The sequence below is a fragment of the Prunus persica genome, chromosome G5, assembly GCF_000346465.2.
Source record: "Prunus persica cultivar Lovell chromosome G5, Prunus_persica_NCBIv2, whole genome shotgun sequence".
In the NCBI taxonomy this organism is placed as follows: Eukaryota; Viridiplantae; Streptophyta; class Magnoliopsida; order Rosales; family Rosaceae; genus Prunus; species Prunus persica.
The window spans coordinates 12,042,108-12,065,940 of record NC_034013.1 but is presented as its reverse complement, the minus strand read 5'-3'; the positions used below and the strand labels follow the sequence as shown (position 1 = coordinate 12,065,940).

General features: G+C 35.6%; 3 protein-coding genes across 5 annotated transcripts; 1 reads left to right on the top strand and 2 right to left on the bottom strand.

Annotated features, from left to right (window-relative positions):
• LOC18776458 (cytochrome b561 and DOMON domain-containing protein At3g61750) lies at positions 331–2,645 on the top strand. Its single transcript, XM_007211115.2, has 4 exons — positions 331–570; positions 675–1,080; positions 1,561–1,847; positions 2,059–2,645. Exons 1-4 carry the CDS (start codon positions 331–333, stop codon positions 2,350–2,352), a joined length of 1,227 nt encoding a protein of 408 aa, XP_007211177.2. The 3' UTR covers positions 2,353–2,645.
• Positions 3,567–8,016, bottom strand: LOC18776391. Its single transcript, XM_007209547.2, has 7 exons — positions 7,770–8,016; positions 7,265–7,331; positions 7,105–7,166; positions 6,904–6,993; positions 6,668–6,804; positions 4,572–4,626; positions 3,567–4,110 (listed from the first exon to the last, which is right to left on the bottom strand). The coding sequence occupies exons 2-7, from the start codon at positions 7,329–7,331 to the stop codon at positions 3,901–3,903; spliced, it is 621 nt and encodes a 206-aa protein (XP_007209609.1). The 5' UTR covers positions 7,770–8,016; the 3' UTR covers positions 3,567–3,900.
• Positions 9,036–17,501, bottom strand: LOC18777449. Of its 3 annotated transcripts, XM_007209476.2 has the most exons (15): positions 17,277–17,382; positions 16,031–16,193; positions 15,803–15,920; positions 15,635–15,717; positions 15,251–15,314; positions 15,049–15,166; positions 14,303–14,457; positions 14,105–14,150; positions 11,810–11,902; positions 10,948–11,085; positions 10,206–10,243; positions 10,066–10,116; positions 9,799–9,966; positions 9,610–9,722; positions 9,036–9,481 (listed from the first exon to the last, which is right to left on the bottom strand). In XM_007209476.2, exons 2-15 carry the CDS (start codon positions 16,156–16,158, stop codon positions 9,358–9,360), a joined length of 1,437 nt encoding a protein of 478 aa, XP_007209538.2. In that variant the 5' UTR covers positions 16,159–16,193; positions 17,277–17,382; the 3' UTR covers positions 9,036–9,357. The 3 variants fall into 3 exon arrangements, with proteins under 3 accessions (XP_007209538.2, XP_007210640.2, XP_020419429.1); XM_007210578.2 differs by lacking the exons at positions 9,036–9,481; positions 9,610–9,722; positions 9,799–9,966; ... (3 more) ...; positions 11,810–11,902; positions 17,277–17,382 and adding an exon at positions 17,430–17,501 and having other exon boundaries at positions 13,873–14,150; XM_020563840.1 differs by lacking the exons at positions 9,036–9,481; positions 9,610–9,722; positions 9,799–9,966; ... (2 more) ...; positions 10,948–11,085; positions 11,810–11,902 and having other exon boundaries at positions 13,873–14,150; positions 16,031–16,209; positions 17,277–17,415.

Below are 23,833 nucleotides of genomic sequence, written 5' to 3'. Positions count from 1 at the left end.
CATGAGAGGTGCAGGAAATTTAGTGGACGTCGGACAATGCTACCATCTCTTGGAAGCAAAATGGCGGGAAACACTGTGCACTCTACATTGAGTTCAACCATCGATCGTCTTCATCCATGTTCGAATTCAAACCCTGTTTTCTTCATAAACTGGCATTTCATTTCCAACATCATAAAGTATATTTTAAAGAAAATGGGGAAAAAAAATTAAATTTATTTAAGTTTGTCATATCTTTCTTTTTTATTTATAGATTTTTTTTTCATCATGATCAACATGCAAATTCAAAGAATATAGATTTTCTTCCCCTTTCTTTTTTATTCTAATTCATATATGGTGATCATGGGGAACTCAAATTACTTGATATTAAGTTTTTCCGATGTATTCATATACATGATGATGATATTGTTATTAGAGCCAAAGAAGAGCTTGGTCAATGCTGGTCGGAATGATGCAACAACTATTGTAGTACCTAATTTTTGTACAACAAATTCAAATGTTCTTCTTCCACCCTACCATGACATCCCTAAATCCATTTGTTCAACCCTTGATTGGCACGGCTACAGCATTAGCGTAAGTGATCACCATCATCTCATTTCACATCTCATTTTCATTCTTAATCAATTAATTACTTTTTAAAATCGCATGACATGACGTCACAAGGTATGTCGTGACAGTTTCATCAGGACAAGGACGCCGTTGTTACCGTGATACTAATGGGGATACATGAGAATAATTGGATCTCAGTCGGGGTGTCCAAGGACGGGATGATGGTCAGTTCGAGTGCGGTGGTAGGGTGGATGAACAACGATGGTAAATCCGGCACGGTAAAACAGTATTTTCTAAGTGGACGTATGACCAGTGAAGAAGTGATACCAGAAAAAGGTGACTTGAAATTCACCAATGTTACACCTACCATTGTTCTCAAGGACAAAATAATTTACCTGGGGTTTCAACTCCAGTTTCCCCAACGTCTCAATCGGCAGCCATTTCTATTTGCTTGCGGGTTTGGCAAACCTGGTGAGAACAATATCCTGCCGAAGCATAAATACAGAAGCGCCTTGGCAGTTGACTTCTCCAGAGGTTGGTTCATTTGTCAATTCATTTCTCATACACACGTGCATATTTATTTGCTTGATATACATTGTTAGCTCATTTTCAGACGGCCTTAAGTTTTTGGGGAAATTGTATTTTTCTCTATATGACAGTGTTCTAAACCTCCCATAATGGAGCCTTAACCTATATGCTTCTCTATGTCTACATGTGAGCTTCTCCATGTAAATGACGTAACCGTTAGCTTGATATACATTATTAGCTTATTTCCTTGATAATTTAAGCTTTTGGAGCCTAGTGATTGTCTAATATCGAATCTTCCAACCCCATCGTTGCTACACAATTCCATTATATTTGTTCCGTAAGACATTCAATTTAAGCTTTTGAGTCTAGTGATCATCTAATAGTATTCATTATCTTGGGTTATTAGGGGTTTTCTTTTCAACATGATCATTAACCAATATTATCCAAATTTGAAATTGAATTAATAGTACATATGCATGCATGCAGGTGCTATATATCTTGGTTTTGTAGACAGCACAAGCATGAAGCTGACCCATGGAATATTGGCTATAACTGGATGGGGCATAATCATTCCATTTGGAGTTCCTATAGCCAGACATTTTAGGCAGTATGAGCCTTTATGGTACTACCTTCATTCATCAGTTCAGTTTGTGGGCTTCTTTGTTGGTCTTGCTGCTGTGGCTGTTGGAAGGACACTCTACGATCTCATCCATGCCGACTTTAATTCCCACAGAGTCCTTGGATTCGCTATCCTCGCACTCAGTGTTCTTCAGGTGTTTTTTTCCCCTTCTCTTAATCCTCTCAAAATAATACAAAATATTCATCAAAGTCATACTTAACTATGATTTTCGGTTCCACAGGGGTTTGTAGGTTAAGAGTATTTATCCGTGCAACCAAAGTCATGTGCTCTTCTCAAAACTAATGAATATCTTTTTACTGTTTTTTTTTTCCCTTGTTTGTTGGGGTTGTCTTTGATTTGATCAGATATGCCAATTCATTGTGAGGCCATCCAGTACCAGCAAAGCCCAAGACTACTGGAACAAGATCCATCATTGGGTGGGGAGACTGGTGATTGTGCTTGCAGCTGTGAACATTTTCCTTGGGCTTTATAAAGGAAATGGAGCAAGAGGGTTGATGATAACATTTTTGTGTTTCTTTTTTACTTTTCTTTTCATCTCAATTTATTTGGAAATACGGCTGCTGCTGCAGAAAAAAAGAGAACCAAATACAAAGTTAACTGAGCCTCCTCTTTTTCAAGTACCTCCACGCAATTCATAGATGTTTTTACTTTCTTTTTAGGATGGTTTATATACTTGTGTACATACCAACAACTCAGAGCCAAGGAATTAGTATGTTTGATATTTTTAATCATTTATCTTCATCCTCTTGTTTATTTTGTTTTCTTTTTTTGAGAGAATAGCGATAGGATTTTATTAATAGGAAGCGTAACTAGTACAAAAACCGGGCAATGTCATCGGGGATTAGGCGAGTTTCTCTACACATATGGGCTCAGTTGTCGGTCTAACTGAGTAGCCTTACCCGCTCAACTGCAAGCATGAGCAAGAACCTAACTACTGGTAGAGTACCCCACCGCCCCCCCCCCCCCCTGGTACCCCTAGGAACATACCCGTAAAAACTACTTGTTACAATCCTCAATAAAACATCAACTAGAAAGTCTGGAAGTTCCTCGAACCAAGAGATGAGTGTTCCAAGGTGTAAAGCAAAGCGAGCAATGCGGTGAGCAGCCTCATTTGCATTCCGACGGACATGGGTAAAGCCTTCTCCAGTGATTTGTAACAACAAAAACTTAGTCTTCTAAGATAGGGCCGATGAAAGATCTATCCAAAGATGAGCATCCAAATGCCGTAACGATTTGGAAAGAATCACTCTCAAAACAGATATTAGCTAAACCCCTTTCGATCGCCAAAACCACACCTTCTCGTGCTGCCAAGGCCTCACTTTGTAAAGATGAAAAAACATTATCAAACTTCCGTGCCCTTCATGCAATGAAGGCCCCTGTTGAATCACGAACCACCACTCCAACCCCACCTGATTTGGTGGCTGCGTTCCATGCACCGTCCACGTTGATTTTGAGAGCTCATGGGAGGTTTCTGGCAGTTATACAGTCAAATCTGCGTTCCATTCATCCTCTTGTCAGTTAAGAACGGAATGTCACTTTCTGGCAGTTAAACAGTCAAATCTGATACCAATTTATAATCTAGTTTGCTTATGGAAATATCAACTGTTGAGCATTTGAATATAGAAGGAAGCTCAGATTAAAATCATATTACGCTAGCATTCTAAGAACAATATTTTTCGGTTACTTAAACCTTGTCGAACATTGGAGAACACTCGAAGAACTTACCTACTTTCAGAGACCAGAAATTCAAACGTGAATTGCACCAAAAGAAACATTGGCACAATCGAACGGATAACATGAAACAACAGCACAATCGAACAGGATAACAAAATGTTAAGGGTGAAAGAGACATCAGAAAATCATAAAAACATGGATTATACCAAGAAAAAATGGTATTTGAAAGCATGAATTACACAGTTGTCCATAACAGAAGCGACTGCTACCATATATATACACATTGTGACAGTGAATGAAACAAGATCGAAAACAAAGTCTTCCAAAGTCATAAAAATGGACAAATAAAGGCAACAAAAGTTGGACGGCCACAATATATTTTGGATATGAACCCTCATCAGCTACACATTGGGATCTAGACAAAGTAGACATTCAATTCCAGCACTTGTCTTCTTGAACCAAGGAAAAAAAAGAAGAAAAACCCTTTCTAGCTGGCACATTATGTGTATGAATCAGTTGCCAAATCGTCCGCCTCTTCCCCAAGGGGGCCTCTGCTGGACACCCCTAATGTTGCGGGGTACGGCATTGTTCTGGCGTGGTTGGGCCCTCATCCTTTGCTCCTTCATGTTTGCAAAGAGCAAATCGAGTGTTTGAGGCCTCTGCTTAGGAAGTGCATTCTCTTGCTGCCGAAGCTGCTGCTGCTGCTGTTGCGGAAGTGGCAGCTGCACACCAAACACCAACTTCATAAGCAACAGAGATCAAATGGCATCTATTCAGATTCCAGATGAACCACTAATAATACCGGTCAAAATCAATTTCTTTTCTCACAATGATTTACTTTCACAAAGAACATATATGAAAGGAACTCCAAAGTGTAATATCCAGAGTGTAAACAAAAACTACAATTTGGTTCCTTATACTCCAAAGAATCTTAAAGTTTCCACCAAATTGGTGGATTGCTACACCCAATGAACAAGTTTTTAGAAACCACAATGTCATTGACCAAACAAAGAAATCATATACCATCAGGACTATTCAACTCACACTCATTAAAGATTACTCAACCATGACCAAAGAAAGCCAATCATTAACCACCAGGACTCTTCAACCACACAAGCCACTGACACTCGATAATGTTGAAGGGAAAAAAATCTAAAGGTCACCATTAAGTAAGAAAGAATACCTTAGTACCGTAGCCAACATTTCCAGCCCTTCTCTGAAGAATTGGAGCACCAACCCTGCATCCAGAAATAGAAAAAATGGTTGAAGAATTGAATACCATGTGCCTTAAAAAAGCTAGCTAACTTAGACAACAGAGATGATGGCTATCAATACGCCTACACCAACACCAAGTAATTGCAAGGGGATCACGAGCAGATATGCATTCGACTGGATGAGAGGTTAAAGTGCCTTACCATCACAATTCTAAACATATCCAATTAATGCGACAAACCATTAGAGGAAAAAACAGTTGTAGGAAAATGATGTTCTCTCAGCAGTGTGGCTCCTTTTTAGTCTGCAAAAGGTACTTCTAACCACAAACCTTCATCTGAATTCAAGCCTCACCAAGCAAACATATTCCTCACAGAAACCCTCATCAAAACACCTTCACATGGCAGCAGAATTGATGAATCACAACAGGGGTTCATTTGCCATTAAACTAAATGAACATCCCATTCGTCAAATGGGTAAAATGCCTTCCCCAAGGAATTTCTGATCCCAGCTTTAAGCAGGCGAACACATCGAGAGTGGAAGCCACTGGAGCTTCTGTTGAACGACAAGTTATGGTTCTCCAACCACTTGTAGACCACAAAACATACTACAGGACACAGCTTCCAACCACTAAAAGAATTGGAAAACAACAAAGGGGCAGAAGGCTTGGCCCCTACTCGACAATCATCAACTGAATATTAATCCCCTTCTGTTATCCCATTTAACAAAATTTCTATACACAAAAAACCTGAAACACAACTGTTGCTTAGTTTGTTCTTTTGTAATCTGCAACTGATGTTTGGTTGTGCAATTATCCACTTCAATTCCAACCCATTGCACCTTAAAGCAGAGGAGACTCAACCATCCATTCAGCAGGCAATAAATACCCCAGGAAACAAAGAGGAGGAAGGTGTAAGTATCAGTCAGCATAAACTAGAAAAAGTGAAACGTTCCATGAGACAGAAGCTTCCCGAAAACCCTATGGCTCATCACAAAGGAGAAGGACTCTCCAATGTTGCCTCCCAGATCATAGACATTGTTAATACGTATTTGCAAGGTCAACTGAAGAGAAAATATTAAAGCAAAATGGGTAGAATAGATGGACCTATCACATGCCAGGACTAGTGATTTAAAAGCTTGCAGAAACGCCAGTATATTCAGCATGAACTGAAAAACAGGAGATAGTAATATCTTGAATTCAAAACCAGGGAACATGTGCCAACTTCCAAACTCTTTAGGGAAACTACAGTAATACCCACTCGACATAGAAAAACATGTCAATAAGCTGGACCTATAAATCACATCTGAAGTACTAGTGATTTAATAACTTGCAGAAAGCCAGCATATTCAGAATGAACTGAAAAACTGGAGATGGTGATATCTTGAATTCAAAGCCAAGGAACATGTGCTAACTTCCAAACCCGTTAGGGAAACTACAGTAACACCCACTCAACATAGAAGAACACGTCAACAAGTTAATCCTATCAAACACTGAGCCACTTAGAATGCATAACAGTTACTAGCCCTCAGTACATGCTCTATCCAACATTACATAATGCTCAAGCTACATGCTACATACTTCAAGTAATCAAACTGATTTCACTTTTTTCTGTATCTTGCAAATCTTATCCCTGCCCAAGTCTTGTGATCCCATTACCGACCAGTGAACTCAACCCCACAAATCTCCAGTTGTAAGAATGTCCATAATGATTTGAGATATGCACCACTCAACATATGGTAACTTTGCAGATCGCAAATTGAGAATTTATAATGCAGATATCTATTCTGGATAGCATCTACAGAAACAATCAACACTTTGAAACACTCCCAAATTGACTTCTTGCCGAATAAACAAAATATATGCAGGTGTTCCACAATTATGGGAGTTGAAATGTTTTATCCGAAGCAAATGGCAGAAGGTCATCACTAATATAGAAGCACCAATATTTACCTGTAATAAAGTAAATTCACAATCAATACAATTAGGTACCAATTATTGGGAGCCGCCACCAATTAAGAACTAAAAACCAAAACGCATTGCAAGTTTCCAAAACTAGAAGTTAATACCTTGCTTTCCAGTTAGGTACCCGGTTACGATTAAAAGCTCTATTGCGAAGAGGAGCAACTGCTGCCTTTCGTGCAGCCTCAGCTGCAATGGGAAATTGGTTCCCCTGGAAATTTGACCTTCTCTGAGCTAGAACCCCCTGATTAACATATTGGAACCAAATAACGAGACAATATGTTAGTAACAATGCACAAAATAATTAAAAATAGAATTCAACTCAGCAATATCATTCACGTACCTGTCTAATGGAAGATCTTGCGTCCATAAAGCGCCGCAGCTTTGCTGGTTTATCTTGAGCAGCACCTTTTACAAAATTCTGGGCTTTATTCTGCAGAGGGAGAGACATTTGATACTATTCAACAATTTTGTGCTACGAGAATATTTCAGTAACAGTTGTTTTCTCTTAAAATATGAAAAAGAGAGAAATAAAGGAACTTACCGAAGCCCTTCGCTGCTGCTTCTTACCCTTTGGAGCAACTTTCGACATTTTAATAATGTCATCTATATATCACACATTATCACACGTTAGCAAATCAAGGCTAAAGAATACAATGAAAGATAATTAAAAAAACACAACAGGCGGGGGTTTAAAAGAATACCTAATGTCATGTCCATCTTCTTCTCAGTCAGAGCAATTGTTTCAGTTGTAAGTGGTTTAGTCGCCATCTGATTTAAACATAACAAGAAGTCTACACATAAAAATTGACAGCAAAAACAACTGAAAAAAAAAATTCCTAGATGCTTATATCAACCAACCAATCATGAAAAAAAAGGTTTCGTATTTAAACATCATAAGATGAGACGGAGTTTGCAATAATAGGTACAAACGAAGTTCAAAATACACCAATAATACTGCTTGGTTGCTGAGAAAGCAATAAGATTCCGAAAGAGAAAACACAATTAAATCTCAGCTTAAGTATTCGTTCAGAAAAAAAAAAAAAAAAAAACACTAAAGCACCGAAATCACATAACAAAGAACCAATTTTTTTGCTGGATTTTTCATAACCAAACAGAAAAGGTCTCAAAAAATTCGGCTGAAAAAAGTGCAAAATTTATGCGCTAATTAATACAATATTAAAGACAGATTTAACAAGGAGAACTTACCGAACTTTAGAGAGCAGAAATTTGATCGAGAATCGTAAATCGGGAAGAGATTCTGAACGAAATTAGGGTTAGGGCTTATGGGGGACGAGTAGAGAGCAATTTTCGTGTTTTGTGAAAAGGAATACGCGTTGAGAGATGATGGTCTACTATTTATAGTGGAAGGAAAGGCTGTCAAGTAGCTGTGGGTTTTCTCGGCGGACGTCAATTCCGAATCCAATGGGAGATAATAATTAACTTGATTTTTATAAAGCGTCTATGTCCTTTTGGGCTGGTCTGGAACAACCGTGGCTTGGAGTAAGTCGTGTACTGACGTGGCATAGAGCAGTGACTAGCTACTGTGGTACGTTGTCATTGAGAAGGTACTGGCTTGGCTTGGCTTGACTTGGCTAGGATGGTTCAGTCATGTCATTTGTACGATCATTCTTATCGAAAATAGCATATACGATCATTCTTACCGAAAATAGAATTTCTTAATCGCATAGATTGTCATTATCTTGGTCAATTATGATATGAGTGTTTAAAAAAAAAAATTTATTTATGTAAACAAAAAAATTTATTGGATAAAATCATAAAACTTGATATTGATAAAGATCAATATTACTTAGTAATGATTATGATTTTATGTTCTAATTTTGAATTTTCTTAGTCTAATGTGTTTTGTGGTTGATTTAACAAAATCAATATTAATTAGATAATCATATATGCCATACAATGCATATAAAAATTGTCACATTTGATTTTGATTGATACTTTTGTAAGTGCCTTCATTAAGAATCCTAAATTGTGAAAGCTGTTTGAAAGCGCTTCTTCATAAGTCGCTTTTGTTCACTAGCGCTCTGATCCCACATACACCAAAAATTATAACTCTTTTGTCCAATTCCTAATGGGATTACTATTTTTATTTTTATTCAATTGGGTTTCCTGGTTCTTCAAAGAACAGCAAGGTTCCATGGCTATGATTATTACTGCCTTTTATCTTTAATTCAAAAGAAAAAGGAAACTGGATTTAGTTAGGAGTGTATCTAATCAGACAGCTCTTTCTAAACATTGGCACATGTTTGACCCTTCTTGTTTGCTCAGGAGAAAAAAATTAATGAAAATAAAAAAACCAATGGACCCTTTTCTTTTATTTTCTTTCTTTTCTGTTTTTTTAATTTTAATTTTTTATTTATTTTAAGGATATTTCCTTTTAAGAGGGGCAAAAATATACTAACTAAACTCACACAATACACGAATGCTAAGACTCGAACCCACGATCTTTTTCAATGGCATTAAACAACATTTCTTTAGCTATTAAAATTTAACATTTCCATACATGAATTTTCATGCCAATCCTCAAACTATGGGAAAAGTAAAGAAGTAAATCAAGTAAAACACATCTCTGCAGACGGCAGTTACATGAAGCAAAACTGAGGTAAAGGATTATTTGAAATCGGTGAAGATATTCATTGATTAGGGTACAAAATAGCAGCAAACAATTTCACTCACCTCAATGGAAACAATTTTATTCTAACAATAACCTCTACTTTCCCCACTCTTTCACGTGGGACCTACATTGCCGGAAGATCACAGTAAACAAAAACTTCAATCAGTTCTCTCCATACACCCACTTCTCTGCATTGCTGGTGTAACTAACTAACTCATTTGGCTTAAACCACAAGTTGATTTCATCCTTGGCAGTCTCCGGCCCATCGCTGCCGTGGATGATATTTCTGCATGGCAAAAGCATAAACAGATTGTGAGATCAAAGTGATACATGCAGCAGAGCTGTAACACCAGCTCAATTTAGCTGCTCGAGTCTAAAAGTTAGAATTTGAGAGTTGCATGGAAAAATCATTACCTTCCAACAACAACAGCTAGATCACCTCTGATAGTTCCTGGTTCTGATTTTTGTGGGTCTGTGGCTCCAATGAGTTTTCTACCATACTTGATCACACCTTCTCCTTCCCAGACCTGTAAGAGTTCGCGAAAAATGAGTTTGGCCGAATGGAAGGTTTGTCATATTGAGGTGAATTCTAGTTCTACTAACCATTCCAATAACAGGTCCTGAGCTAAGGAAGTCACATAGACCATTAAAGAATGGCCTTTCCTTCAGATCATGATAATGCTTCTGTGCAAAATCCTTTGTAGGAACAACTACTTTTATGCCTACAAGCTTAAAACCCTTGCGCTCAAATCGGGATATGATTTCTGCAATCTGGAATAAAAGAAAATAAAAGGCTTAGCACAAATAAGGTACAAAAGGTGTCAGCCATACTTCAGGTTCAGGGGAATAAAACCAAGGTCAAATGGTTACCAGTCCTCTTTGAACTCCATCTGGCTTTATAGCAATGAAAGTGCGTTCCAACTGACGACAGAAGAAAAGCTTTGTAAGAAGAAAGAAAAGAAATATTAATCAACAATGAGCAAAATGGGAACATAAGATATTGAAAGTACCTCTGCAGCATGAACCTCCTGGTCGACGAGCATGTAAGCTATAGAAATTAGAAAAAAGAAACCAAAGGAAGTGTTAGGATTATAGTTTGTAAAGACTGCAATCAAAAGAATACATCAGGGAATGCTATTGCAAAGATATTCTTTTAATAATGGAAGAATGACATAAAATTTGATCAGTGCAGAAGTTTGATGACAGATAACATATGTTCGGGGATCCAACTGCAATGTCGGGTCGGGAGAAACTAAGGAAGAAAGTCAAGTCAAGAAAACATCCCAAGCAAAAATATTCCAACCCTTTTCTATGCTTAAGCTAAGCACAGTATGGTTGTTGTTGAAGAGGACCGGGAAGCCACAATACTGAAACTTTGGCAAGGGACAAGGCCCCTCTTCATGTTGGCCCAAACTTATGGACAACAAATTTTGAGATCAGATACATTTTACTGCTAAACCATCGTCTTCTTTCCTATTCCCTTTTGCTCTCACTTTAAAAAAGAAATGTTTATATAGCATCACAAAAACAGAGGTCCCACTTTCAAAAGCAAATCTAACAATCCAAAAAACAGGATCCTGTTTACAAATCAGCATATAAATATTTTATATCGTTACTTTTAGGACAATTAAAATAATTATTGTAGAAGATCGCATGATCTTGGTCTAGATGAGCAAATTTAAAAAACAAAAAATCATACCATGGTAAAAAGAAGAAAAGGAAAATGGAAATTGAGTTTGATTTTTTCAACACCTGCAGCAGGAAGGGCAAGAGCTCCTGAAATCCATCCTCTAGACACATTTTCGGAACCAGCTCTTCCAAAATTTGAAGCAAAGACAGGCACCTTTGCACTCAAGGTTACTGCTGCAGCAGCAGCTACAGCTCGCCCTTCTGCAAAATGCAAGGTACACGATTAAACACAAATATCATCCCAAATTGTCGTGGGTAAAAATAAACAAGTGGGAAAAACCCAACACATATAAAGGTACTAACAAAAGCACAACATCATAATATATATAGATAAATCTAACACTTATATAGGAAGGGTGCTATTTAATTAGTCGATCAAACTTTTGTTTTTTCAACCGTTGGATTGTTAGAGTACTGATCATGATATGTAGCTACTGCCTAATCAATCATAATATGAAAAGATCCAGACTTATCAATCATAAAATCAAAATCTAAGAATTGACATATCAACCGTTGGTAGGTGGGACCCACAAGATCGGCCGCTTGATGCCGGACGTGGATCGATGATGTCAAATCCAGAAACAGATCAATCATCAAAGAAGAGAAGGAATTGCAAAAACCCAATTGTAATTGTCAATAAACAAAAACAATGATTGCATGGAAAAGTATATTTTTTCAGTTTTGACGGAAAAGCAATCCTGGAAAGTAGTTCATGTTGAAAAGTAAAAGCTCAAACCAAACAATCCAATCTACTCATTTCCTGGTCAAGCTCGAATTTTCGTTTCCATATAAACAAACAGATGGTGATTTCACAGACCATCGATCTAGCTCCAAATTTACGGGAAGGACCAAACATTTCATCAAAACCAAACAAGCACGTAGCAAAGCTAAAAACAGAGTGGAAATGAAAGCAATGAAACATTACCAGAGTAGAAACGAGAGCTCTTAGGAGCAGCAGAGAGGAAGGACCTGGCAGCTCTAGAAGCGGATCTGCAAATCTGAGAGCTCATTTTAATAGCTGAAGGGGCTCAGAGGAAGAGAGAAAGGAGAGAGAAAGAGAGTGTATCAGTTGTGTGAGAGAGTGAGAGAGAGTTGTATGGGAATATATGAGGGGTTGGTTGGGGTCTGCTTGTAGCTTGTGGTTAAGTCAAAACCTATCCGAACTGTACGGGGAAATGCGAATGCGATACGATGCGTAAGAACCAACTACCGGTTTAGAATTGGAGCTGGCCCAATTGGGCTTTCTCCGCTGTGCGGGTTGGTATGGTTTTAAAAAATCAAGAAAAAAGAAGGGAATTTCGTTTACCAAAAAATAAAAAAAACATTAAGCCAAAATGATTAAAAAACAAAGAAAATAAGAGATCGGGTTTGATTCGGTATCAATTGCTTGCGTCAACCCGCTAATATGAAAGTGCAACGAATAATGAATATATATGCTTAGTCAAGTTGGTTAGAGTGAACTCTACATCCGAATTCAAATCTTTCTTCATAGTTTAGATTAGATTAACATAGAATATCGTTTATATTAAAATATATATATACATTTAATAATTGTGTTATTTTAATATAATTATGGGATATTACCTTGTTTAATATGGTTATAAGTTACACCAACCAAAAATATGCTAAAAATGGTTTTCAAATAAATAAAAAAAGTTCCATGCGTGTCGGAAATAAGTAAATAAAAAGAAAAGTGAAGGAGCTCTTTTCTCTCTTTTCTTGGCCTTTTTGTGGGATAGAAAAAGGGCAGTACCTAAATAAGTAAGAAGCTTCTTTGCATTATGATACTTGACGTATACGATGAGCTCTGCCAGAGTTAGTCAGTTGAAAAGCCTTTCACTACCCAGCCTACCTTCAATGGGAAAAATGGTGAAAAGAAAGAAAAAAAAACCCTAGGAAACTTCCTCACATAGCGCATTTTGGGCTGTGGCCACTATAAAGAGATCAAAATTATTAAATTAATTTAATCTTCAATTCTAACAAGAGGTGAAAATGTGACAGAGCATATGCTTTTTGGTGATTTATTATGCAGAAGAAAGTAGATAATCCACCACCAAACCACCACCCTAAACTTTTATTTTTTTGGGGGTCCATTGTCTCCCTTCCTTTGGGACCTTTCTTCAATTTATATGATTTTATTAAGTTCCTGTAACACACACTGTTCTATGGTCGGGATGTTTGGAATTTGGACCTACATAATGTGATTCACGTGGTCCTCAATAGAAGATTTTATGTGAGAATTTGGTAACAAGCAAAAAAATAAAAGGTGAGATGAGACAAAGTATTCGTCCAGCTTGAAAGATATGCTCCAAAGTCACGCTTTAACAGTGGCTGGTGTGTGTTACTTTTCCTTCACAGCCAACGGGTCTATAGCTCAATAGTAAAAATATTTATCTGCAAATTAGTATTCATCCAATGGCATTCGAGTTGGATCCGTCTCTTTGTATATTAGAATAGTTTAAATTATCACTGTATCTTGTTTTTACGTGAATGTTGAGCCCAACCCAAAAGAGATCTCTACCTTGGAGTAAAATGGTAGTTGGTTGAGTTTGTGTTTCATTTTAGGTTTCTTCCCCCAACAAAGACATGGGGTGAACACACAGTTATTGCTAACTGTTAGAAAGCTTGTATTTAGACGACCACATGAATGGTTCAATTGCTCTGCTTGAATGAATCTTGTGCTTGCAGGCAGCCAAGCAACCAAAGCATACGCAACAATCAAATCTTTCTTGGGGTAATCAAACTTCAACACCACACTTTTTGGTTCCAATCTTAGATTGCCACTTTGCGTAAAGCAATTTGTTGTTCAATATTGTCAGGTGGTGCTTGTGAATTGTTTTGTTTTTATGCTAATTTGTGCATCATTAGAGAATATTCCACATATGCTTTTTTATTCTCTGGTGACCATTATCAATTTTATTTTATTTAAATGAAAATACAAGTATTATACCAAAGATAGCGTCTCATCTTTCTTAAAGACATGACACGTTGAGAAAATGTCAACTTCTAAAATAAGTGTAAGATATGAGTACTAACATTGCTGCTTCAATTAGATGCTATTCTTATGTACATAACATATGAATGAATGTAATGACATCACAGTCAGATTAAGTAGTTCGAGTATACAACTTAAATTTCTACCTATTTACAACTTCCTGGAACTAAAGTGTATCATTTCACATCTCACATGCGCCATTTGGAGCTGTGGTGGCATCTGAACCCCCCAATTTGCAGTCAGTTTGTAGTGCTGACAACCAGGAGTCCACCTGAGAAAAATTGGGAAGAAAAGTAATTGTAGGATTGATCATACAGAACTTGACAATTTGTTATTAACCAAAAGGAGAAAAAAAGAAATCTACGTCGAATGAATTGGCATAGTTTCAAGAACAACAGACTGCAAAACAAATCACTGGCTTACCTGTACCTTAGAAGCACTTGAGCACTCGAATCGAAGTCCTTGACTAGTTAAGATATAAAATGCATATTGTGTTCCTTCATCATCTCGTGTAACGCTTGGCAAGGGACCTATTTCAACAATATCAGATAATAGGGTGGAGTCTTGAGGACTCAGATCTGGAAAAAGAGGAAAAAAATAGCTCATCAGTGGTCAGAATATGTTACGTCCATATGAGAAGACTAATGGTAGGACATCACAAAACTATGATGAATTTCAATATATAAAATCCAGGGTCTTTGAGATGCAGATCGTAAATTAATGTTCTATGATACATTATTCTTTGTATTTTGATAAACAGAATTTGTAGTATATCTTCTTAATCTTGGGAAAAGGAAAGTGTAGATAATAAGGAAACTCTCAAGTCTCAAGTCTTGTAGCAAAATTTCTATCAACAAATTTAACTAATCCTCTTTGTTAAAGAGATGAAAGTTTTGAAACTGTACTTGACACCTGTGAAGCAAAGTCGAGAAAGGTCAAGACTCAAATAGAGACAAAGCGGCCTATGACTCTATTTGATCAATAAGAGGAAGCATTCCACACTACTATAGATAAAACACAATGAAAGCAAATGCGACATCATGGCCAACCAATCAAACTATGATGTGTTAATGCAGCGTCAAATCATTCCTTTTTTTCCACACAACGGCAGAGAAATTCTTAACGCTCATAAAATAAATGTTAAGGATTATGACACAGTGATTATTTACCTGTGGAAAACAAGTAGAAGAAAATGCATGGCCCTTGCAAGACAACAAAGCGAGGAAGCCAGTCATCAACGTCGGTATCATCAAGAGGGGGAGGTTCTCCTGGTAGTGGTTTCCACCTCTATCAGAAGGGAAAAAAAACATAATTGGTATCATCCACTAAATACAGGCTCAAAGTAAAATTTGACTTAGGGGTAGTAATTACAGTTCGGATGTACAAATAGCCAGAGAGACGAGCAGATCGCAGAATTTCATCAACGTGTTCCAATCTGCATAATAAAACATAAGCCTGTCATGGTTGATACGAAGAAGACAGATTTTCAGCTAGAATTGCAGTTCTCTCCAAATAACCTATCCCAAAAGGAAAACAAATCCATGTCTAGTCCCAAAGCGATATAAGAGCTCAGTTCAAAAATGAAAATTTTCAAACACTTTTGGCACAGAGTCAGCCATACATTGTGTTAGGGGTATTTATGCTGCAATCAAGGTACATCAGAATTTAACTAAAAGGCCAAGAGAAGTAGCAACAGTATGTAGTTTGCAAAGAGCTAAATCACATTTCAATGGTAAAACCATCAAGTTCTCTTACTGAGCTTTCAAGTGAGCTTCCTTCTCTTCTAAATCAGCAAGATCCGATCGAAGTGATTCTAGTTCTACAGCAGTTAGCACAACCTGCTAGTTAAAGAAAATCTAGTGGTCAGGGACATGGAAATCTCATAAAACCCAATTGAGGAACTGCAAGAACTACTGAATCAACCTTTTCCTCGCCATCCGTGCTAGACAACCATGGCAGTCCCCGCATACTAAAAAAGTTAAACTTCAACATGTATGCTGCACTTCTTAACTTTCTCCTACTCCACAAACGGCTATGAGACCTATGCTACACCAGATTAAGCAAACTCAATTTAAATTAACATACAGTCTCTCAAATTAAATCACCTTTTTGTTTCTTTTGTTCTTCTTTTTTCAAAAGAAAAAGAAATACCTCAAATAATTATCAGTTCTTGGTTGTGAAACAGATGAAGAAGCTATGTCTTGAAGAGAGTCAATACTAGGTGCGGATGCTTTGAAATGATCTTTGATGATCTTTATGTTTCCAAGACTATCATCCATGAAGCTTACTTACACTTCTAGAAGAGGGTGCAAACCTATGTCCATAATATGCTAAATGAGATAAGAACTGATAATCAGCATGTATAGAACAACAAACTGCAAATTAGATCCAACCACAGCATCATATAAAGATCTTTTGCAGAGAAATATAGGTGTGAAGCTCATGTACTTTATCGTGGCTGATCAGAACAGCTTTTTGGGTGGTTATGTTAGAAGTTGAAGAACAGGGTTAGGACTTTGGAGGTGAAGAAATAGTTAAGATCTATTTCAACTAAGTTCACAAAAACTTACAACATTGATTCCAAGATACATTCGTGGAAGATGTATGAACCAAAATTCTAGTCTAGATACTTGTCGATAGGCACTAACTATGTCGAGCAACGGAAGTCCTAATTCTCAATCCTAGAAATAGGGTGTGTTGTGCATATGTTAGTATTCAATACATATAATTTAATGTCGCAAAATTATCAATTATAAACTAAACTATACTAAGAATAAAGTATGCATAAGCATTTTATCTTGCCAAAACCTGGAGATAACATCAAGGAACTTGTATGTATTATCTACCGCAGAAGAATACAACTTAGCCCAACTCAACAATACCCTCCTAATATTAAATTTGAGTCACCATGAAAATCCTTCTTCTGCTTTCTGCTTTCTGCTCCACCGTCATATTTACCAATAGCGATGCTTTTAACTATCCTGCCCTCCAAATTTTTTAACCCTGTTCCCGTACACACAATATGACCACCCAAAAAGCTGTTCTGATCACTCACAATAAATTACATGAGATCCACAACTGTAATTCTCTGCATCCCCATGATTTTAAACCCCGAAAAAAAAAAAAGAATCTTATCTATTAAGACATGAAATGGAAGAAGCGTGTCTCAATAACTTGGATTTCAATACATAAACTCTATTCAATTTCAACCCAAATCAAACCATAATTCCCCACTAAAACTTACAACCACCCAGCTCAATACCACCAAAAGTTGAGATTTTTATACACTGATAATTTGCACACAAACACAAACACTCAAAAGAACCTTCATATTTCTTGAATCTGATCAAAATCACAAGACACTTAAAATTCTTGCAGAAACAAAATTAAAACTTACATGAATTCATCGACTGGCTATAAAGCATATCAAGCAAGTTGCAGCATAAGAACAAAGAAATACTTTGAGACGGATAATGGTATTTAATAAAAAGCTAACAGAATTAAAAATAAAAATAAAAATAAAAAAGAAAAGGAAAGAGAGGAAGCGTACCCGTAGAAAGAGACTTTCACAGAAAGACAAGCTAATGGAAGGTCTGTTCATGGAAAACGTTTGACCCCATTCATGTTGACTATTTGGTAGAGTTGCTCAGCTCTAAATGTGAGATGACTCTTTTACCCCTACCAGCCCATGTTTTACTTGGTTACGTAATATTATGCTGGGCTTCGGGCTTTTACATTTTTGAGTGTTATATTATAATATTTTATTTTTCAGGTTGATTTGTATATAACTTGTGATTAACATTACCTTTGATGATTATGCTCCAATCATAATGTCTGTGAGCTAATGATTATCCGCTAAGTATTTCTTAAATTCTTTTTTTTATTATTTTCCTTTTCCTAATCTAACTGGCAAAGCGGCATTGTTCTTTTATGATATTCTTATTATGGGTTTTCTTTATTTTTGTAAGACAGAGTTTTTTTTTTTCTCTTACAAAATTCGAAGTGGGAAATTCGAACCAGAGACTGGAGATATAGAAATAAACTTCTAAATACACTTGACGAAATAGAGCTGCCAGCTCCTACAGACATTTTTTTGGGGGCTTTTTTTTGTCAGGAGAAAAGGTTTGTTTTTTTATAAAATCGTTTCTCATGTCATATTGTCATATTATTAATTAAATAAGAGTTTTTATCATAAATGTTCTTGAGGTTTGCAACTTTTGATATTTTTGTATTTTTCTGACACAACCATCCCTAGTTATATATTATTCACTTACCAAAACTCCCAACAACTTTTTGCCATCGATACAGGATGACACATTGGATTCCACCAATATATTGCACCAGCTGCATTAGCTTTTCCCCATTAATATTTAATTATTTCGCGCACCAAAATCTTAAACAAAATAAAGTAATAAAAGGCAGTCCGGACAAGAGGTGGGGGCTACCAGATTAGGTTGGCCCAAGGTGGAGTTTGGCCCGAGTGCGAGCCTGAGGGCTGGTGATGTCATCGCTGGCGTCAGCCTCGCGCTACAGTAGCCGTCAACGACTAGCTTCCACGTGTCGGCGTCTGAGCTCTCCGATCTGATTTTTTCCTTCAATCCAACGGCAGCCAATTTTTCTGCAATAAAAAAATGAAAAAAAATTGTAAAAACTTTTTTTAAAAAACCAAAAAAATTACTGAATATTTTTTTTTTTCTCTATACCTTATTTCCATTTTCAACATTTAAGTAAATGTCTTTGTCCTTTTACTTTCATTTATTTTTATATTACTCCATTTACTTAAGTTTACAATGTAAATAAGGAAGTACCCCCATTTGGATTCAAATAAAAATACTAGAAAATCAAATTCCCACCAAATTAAAATATGAAAAATCAGTTTTAGTGCAAAATGAGATTTAGGCTAAAAATGATGGCTCATTAAGTCAATATATACTTCATATTAAAATTTCATAAAATCAAGTTTTCTTATTTGATGTGTAAGGAATAAAAGCCGCCAAAAATTATCTTGAGAAAATGATTATTCCGAAAAACAATTTTTCATACTTAGCCAATATTGCACCTCCGCTAAAAAAATTATGGGTCCGCCCGTGTCTATAAATACCAACCAATACTCTTCACTTTTAACACCAAATCCTCATACTTTTTTTTTCTATAAATACCAACCAATACAACTAATAAAATAAAATATTATTCGATATGAATAGTATTGACACGTAGGAACCCAAAAATCTTATCCGAAAATATTATCCAAATTAATTATTTAAGTAAAAAAAAAGTTGTGAAAAAACAAAAAAACGAATAGTAATTGCCCATAGCCTATTGGTTGGGGGACTTATCTCATATTTTAAAATAGTATAGCCGTTCGGCTATACTCTGTTTTGAAAATTTTTGATTAAAAACAAATGTGTTGACACGTGGGCATAATGGCTGGGGGTCTTTTTTTATATTTAAAAATAGTATAGCCGCACGGCTATACTCGGTTTTGAATTTTTTTTTAAAGAAATATATGAGTTGACACGTGGGCATAATGGCTGGGGGTTCTTTTTTATATTTTAAAAACAGTATAGCCGCACGGCTATACTCTGTTTTGAAAATTTTTTATTAAAAAGAAATGTGTTGACACGTGGGCATAATGGCTGGGGGTCTTTTTTTATATTTAAAAATAGTAGAGCCGCACGGCTATACGCGGTTTGGAATTTTTTTTTAAGGAAATGTATGTGTTGACACGTGGGCCCTATTGGTTGGGGGACTTTTTTCATACTTAAAAATAGTATAGCCGCAAGGCTAGACTCTGTTTTGAAAATTTTTTAATTAGAAAGAAATGTGTTGACACGTGGGCATGATGGTTCTATTTTATAAATTGAATTTAATATATAGTATAGACGAGCGGCTATATTCTTTTACATACGTGTTCATATATATGTACATACACACATATATAGGAACGTATTTTTCAACAATACATTCGTGTTCTATACACGTCTCACGTTTTCTTTAAAAAGCAAACATACAATAGTCGTTTTGTACATGTACGTACGTATTTCTAATATTTTATACTATTATTTTTTACAAAATTTTCAGTAACACACACAAATTCACGTAGTATACCAGTAATTCTCACGCATTATTGAATAAGAATAACATATTTTATAAAAATTATATTAAAATATCAAATAGTGGAATATTCATATCTACTTTGGATATGTTGCAAATTGATATCCATAAGGTACAAACCAATGCAACTAGGAGGGTCCTTTTTTGTATTTTTAAAATTTTTTATTATTTAAAAAAAAAAAAAAAAAAAGCGTACAGCCGCACGGCTATACTCAGTTTTGAAATTTTTATTAAAAAGAAACGTGTTGACACGTGGGCATAATGGCTGGGGGTTTTTTTATTTAAAAATAGTATAGCCGCGCGGCTATACTCTATTTTGAATTTTTTTAAAAGAAATATATGTGTTGACACGTGGCTCCTATTGGTTGGGGGACTTTTTTCACATTTAAAAATAGTATAGCCGCTCGGCTATACTCTGTTTTGAAAAATTTTTTATTATAAAGAAATGTGTCGACACGTGGGCATAATGGCTGGGGCTCTTTTTTTATATTTAAAAATAGTAGAGCCGCACGGCTATACTCGGTGTGGAATTTTTTTTAAAAGAAATGTATGTGTTGACACGTGGGCATAATGGCTGGGGTCTTTTTTATATTTAAAAATAGTATAGTATAGCCGCACGGCTATACTCTGTTTTGAATTTTAATGTGTTGGCACGTGGCCCCTGTTGGCTGGGGGACTTTTTTTATATTTAAAAATAGTATAGCCGCACGGCTATACTCTGTTTTGAATTTTTTTTTAAAGAAATATATGTGTTGACACGTGGGCATAATGGCTGGGGGTCTTTTTTTATATTTAAAAATAGTATAGCCGCACGGCTATACGCTGTTTTGAATTTTTTTTGAAAAAGACACGTGGCCCCTATTGGTTGGGGACTTTTTTTGTATTTAAAAATAGTATAGCCGCACGGCTGTACTCTTTTGTTTTTTTTTTTTTTTAAAATTTTGTATATAACAAAATATAGTAGAGGCGGGAGGCGTTACTTTTTCTATTTTATAAATTGAATTTAATATATAGTATAGACGAGCGGCTATATTCTTTTACATACGTGTTCATATATATGTACATACACACATATATAGGAACGTATTTTTCAACAATACATTCGTGTTCTATACACGTCTCACGTTTTCTTTAAAAAGCAAACATACAATAGTCGTTTTGTACATGTACGTACGTATTTCTAATATTTTATACTATTATTTTTTACAAAATTTTCAGTAACACATACAAATTCACGTAGTATACCAGTAATTCTCACGCATTATTAAATAAGAATAACATATTTTATAAAAATTATATTAAAATATCAAATAGTGGAATATTCATATCTACTTTGGATATGTTGCAAATTAATATCCATAAGGTACAAACCAATGCAACTGGGAGGGTCCTTTTTTGTATTTTTAAAATTTTTTATTATTTAAAAAGAAAAAAAGAAAAAAAAAAGAGTACCGCCGCACGGCTATACTCAGTTTTGAAATTTTTATTAAAAAGAAACGTGTTGACACATGGGCATAATGGTTGGGGTTTTTTTATATATTTAAAAATAGTATAGCCGTACGGCTATACTCTGTTTTGAATTTTTTTTAAAGAAATATATGTGTTGACACGTGGGCCCTATTGGTTGGGGGACTTTTTTCATACTTAAAAATAGTATAGCCGCGCGGCTATACTCTGTTTTGAAAATTTTTTAATTAGAAAGTTTTTTTGACACGTGGGCATGATGGCTGGGGATCTTTTTTTATATTTAAAAATAGTAGAGCCGAACGGCTATACTCGGTTTGGAATTTTTTTTAAAAGAAATGTATGTGTTGACACGTGGGCATAATGGCTGGGGTCTTTTTTATATTTAAAAATAGTATAGCCGCACGGCGATACTCTGTTTTGAATTTTAATGTGTTGACACGTGGCCCCTGTTGGCTGGGGGACTTTTTTTATATTTAAAAATCGTAGAGCCGCACGGCTAGACTCGGTTTGGAATTTTTTTAAAAGAAATGTATGTCTTGACACGTGGGCATAATGGCTGGGGTCTTATTTTCTATTTAAAAATAGTATAGCCGCACGGCTATACTCGGTTTGGAATTTTTTTTAAAAGAAATGTATGTGTTGACACGTGGGCATAATGGCTGGGGTCTTTTTTATATTTAAAAATAGTATAGCCGCACGGCTATACTCTGTTTTGAATTTTAATGTGTTGACACGTGTCGCTGTTGGCTGGGGGACTTTTTTTATATTTAAAAATAGTATAGCCGCACGGCTATACTCTGTTTTGAATATTTTTTTAAAGAAATATATGTGTTGACACGTGGGCATAATGGCTGGGGGTCTTTTTTTATATTTAAAAATAGTATAGCCGCACGGCTATACGCTGTTTTGAATTTTTTTTGAAAAAGACACGTGGCCCCTATTGGTTGGGGACTTTTTTTGTATTTAAAAATAGTATAGCCGCACGGCTCTACTCTTTTGTTTTTTTTTTTTTTTTGAATTTTGTATATAACAAAATATAGCAGAGGCGGGAGGCGTTACTTTTTTTATTTTATAAATTGAATTTAATATATAGTATAGACGAGCGGCTATATTCTTTTACATACGTGTTCATATATATGTACATACACACATATATAGGAACGTATTTTTCAACAATACATTCGTGTTCTATACACGTCTCACGTTTTTTTTAAAAAGCAAACATACAATAGTCGTTTTGTACATGTACGTACGTATTTCTAATATTTTATACTATTATTTTTTACAAAATTTTCCGTCACACACACAAATTCACGTAGTATACCAGTAATTCTCACGCATTATTGAATAAGAATAACATATTTTATAAAAATTATATTAAAATATCAAATAGTGGAATATTCATATCTACTTTGGATATGTTGCAAATTGATATCCATAAGGTACAAACCAATGCAACTAGGAGGGTCCTTTTTTGTATTTTTAAATTTTTTTATTATTTTAAAAAAAAAAAAAAAAAAAGCGTACAGCCGCACGGCTATACTCAGTTTTGAAATTTTTATTAAAAAGAAACGTGTTGACACGTGGGCATAATGGCTGGGGTTTTTTTTATTTAAAAATAGTATAGCTGCCCGGCTACACTCTATTTTGAATTTTTTTAAAAGAAATATATGTGTTGACACGTGGCTCCTATTGGTTGGGGGACTTTTTTCACATTTAAAAATAGTATAGCCGCTCGGCTATCCTCTGTTTTGAAAATTTTTTTATTATAAAGTATGTGTTGACACGTGGGCATAATGGCTGGGGTCTTTTTTATATTTAAAAATAGTATAGCCGCACGGCTATTTTGTTAAAAAGAAATGTATGTGTTGACACGTGGGCATAATGGCTGGGGTCTTTTTTATATTTAAAAATAGTATAGCCGCACGGCTATACTCTGTTTTGAATTTTAATGTGTTGGCACGTGGCCCCTGTTGGCTGGGGGAACTTTTTTATATTTAAAAATAGTATAGCCGCACGGCTATACGCTGTTTTGAATTTTTTTTGAAAAAGACACGTGGCCCCTATTGGTTGGGGACTTTTTTTGTATTTAAAAATAGTATAGCCGCACGGCTCTACTCTTTTGTTTTTTTTTTTTTTTTGAATTTTGTATATAACAAAATATAGCAGAGGCGGGAGGCGTTACTTTTTTTATTTTATAAATTGAATTTAATATATAGTATAGACGAGCGGCTATATTCTTTTACATACGTGTTCATATATATGTACATACACACATATATAGGAACGTATTTTTCAACAATACATTCGTGTTCTATACACGTCTCACGTTTTCTTTAAAAAGCAAACATACAATAGTCGTTTTGTACATGT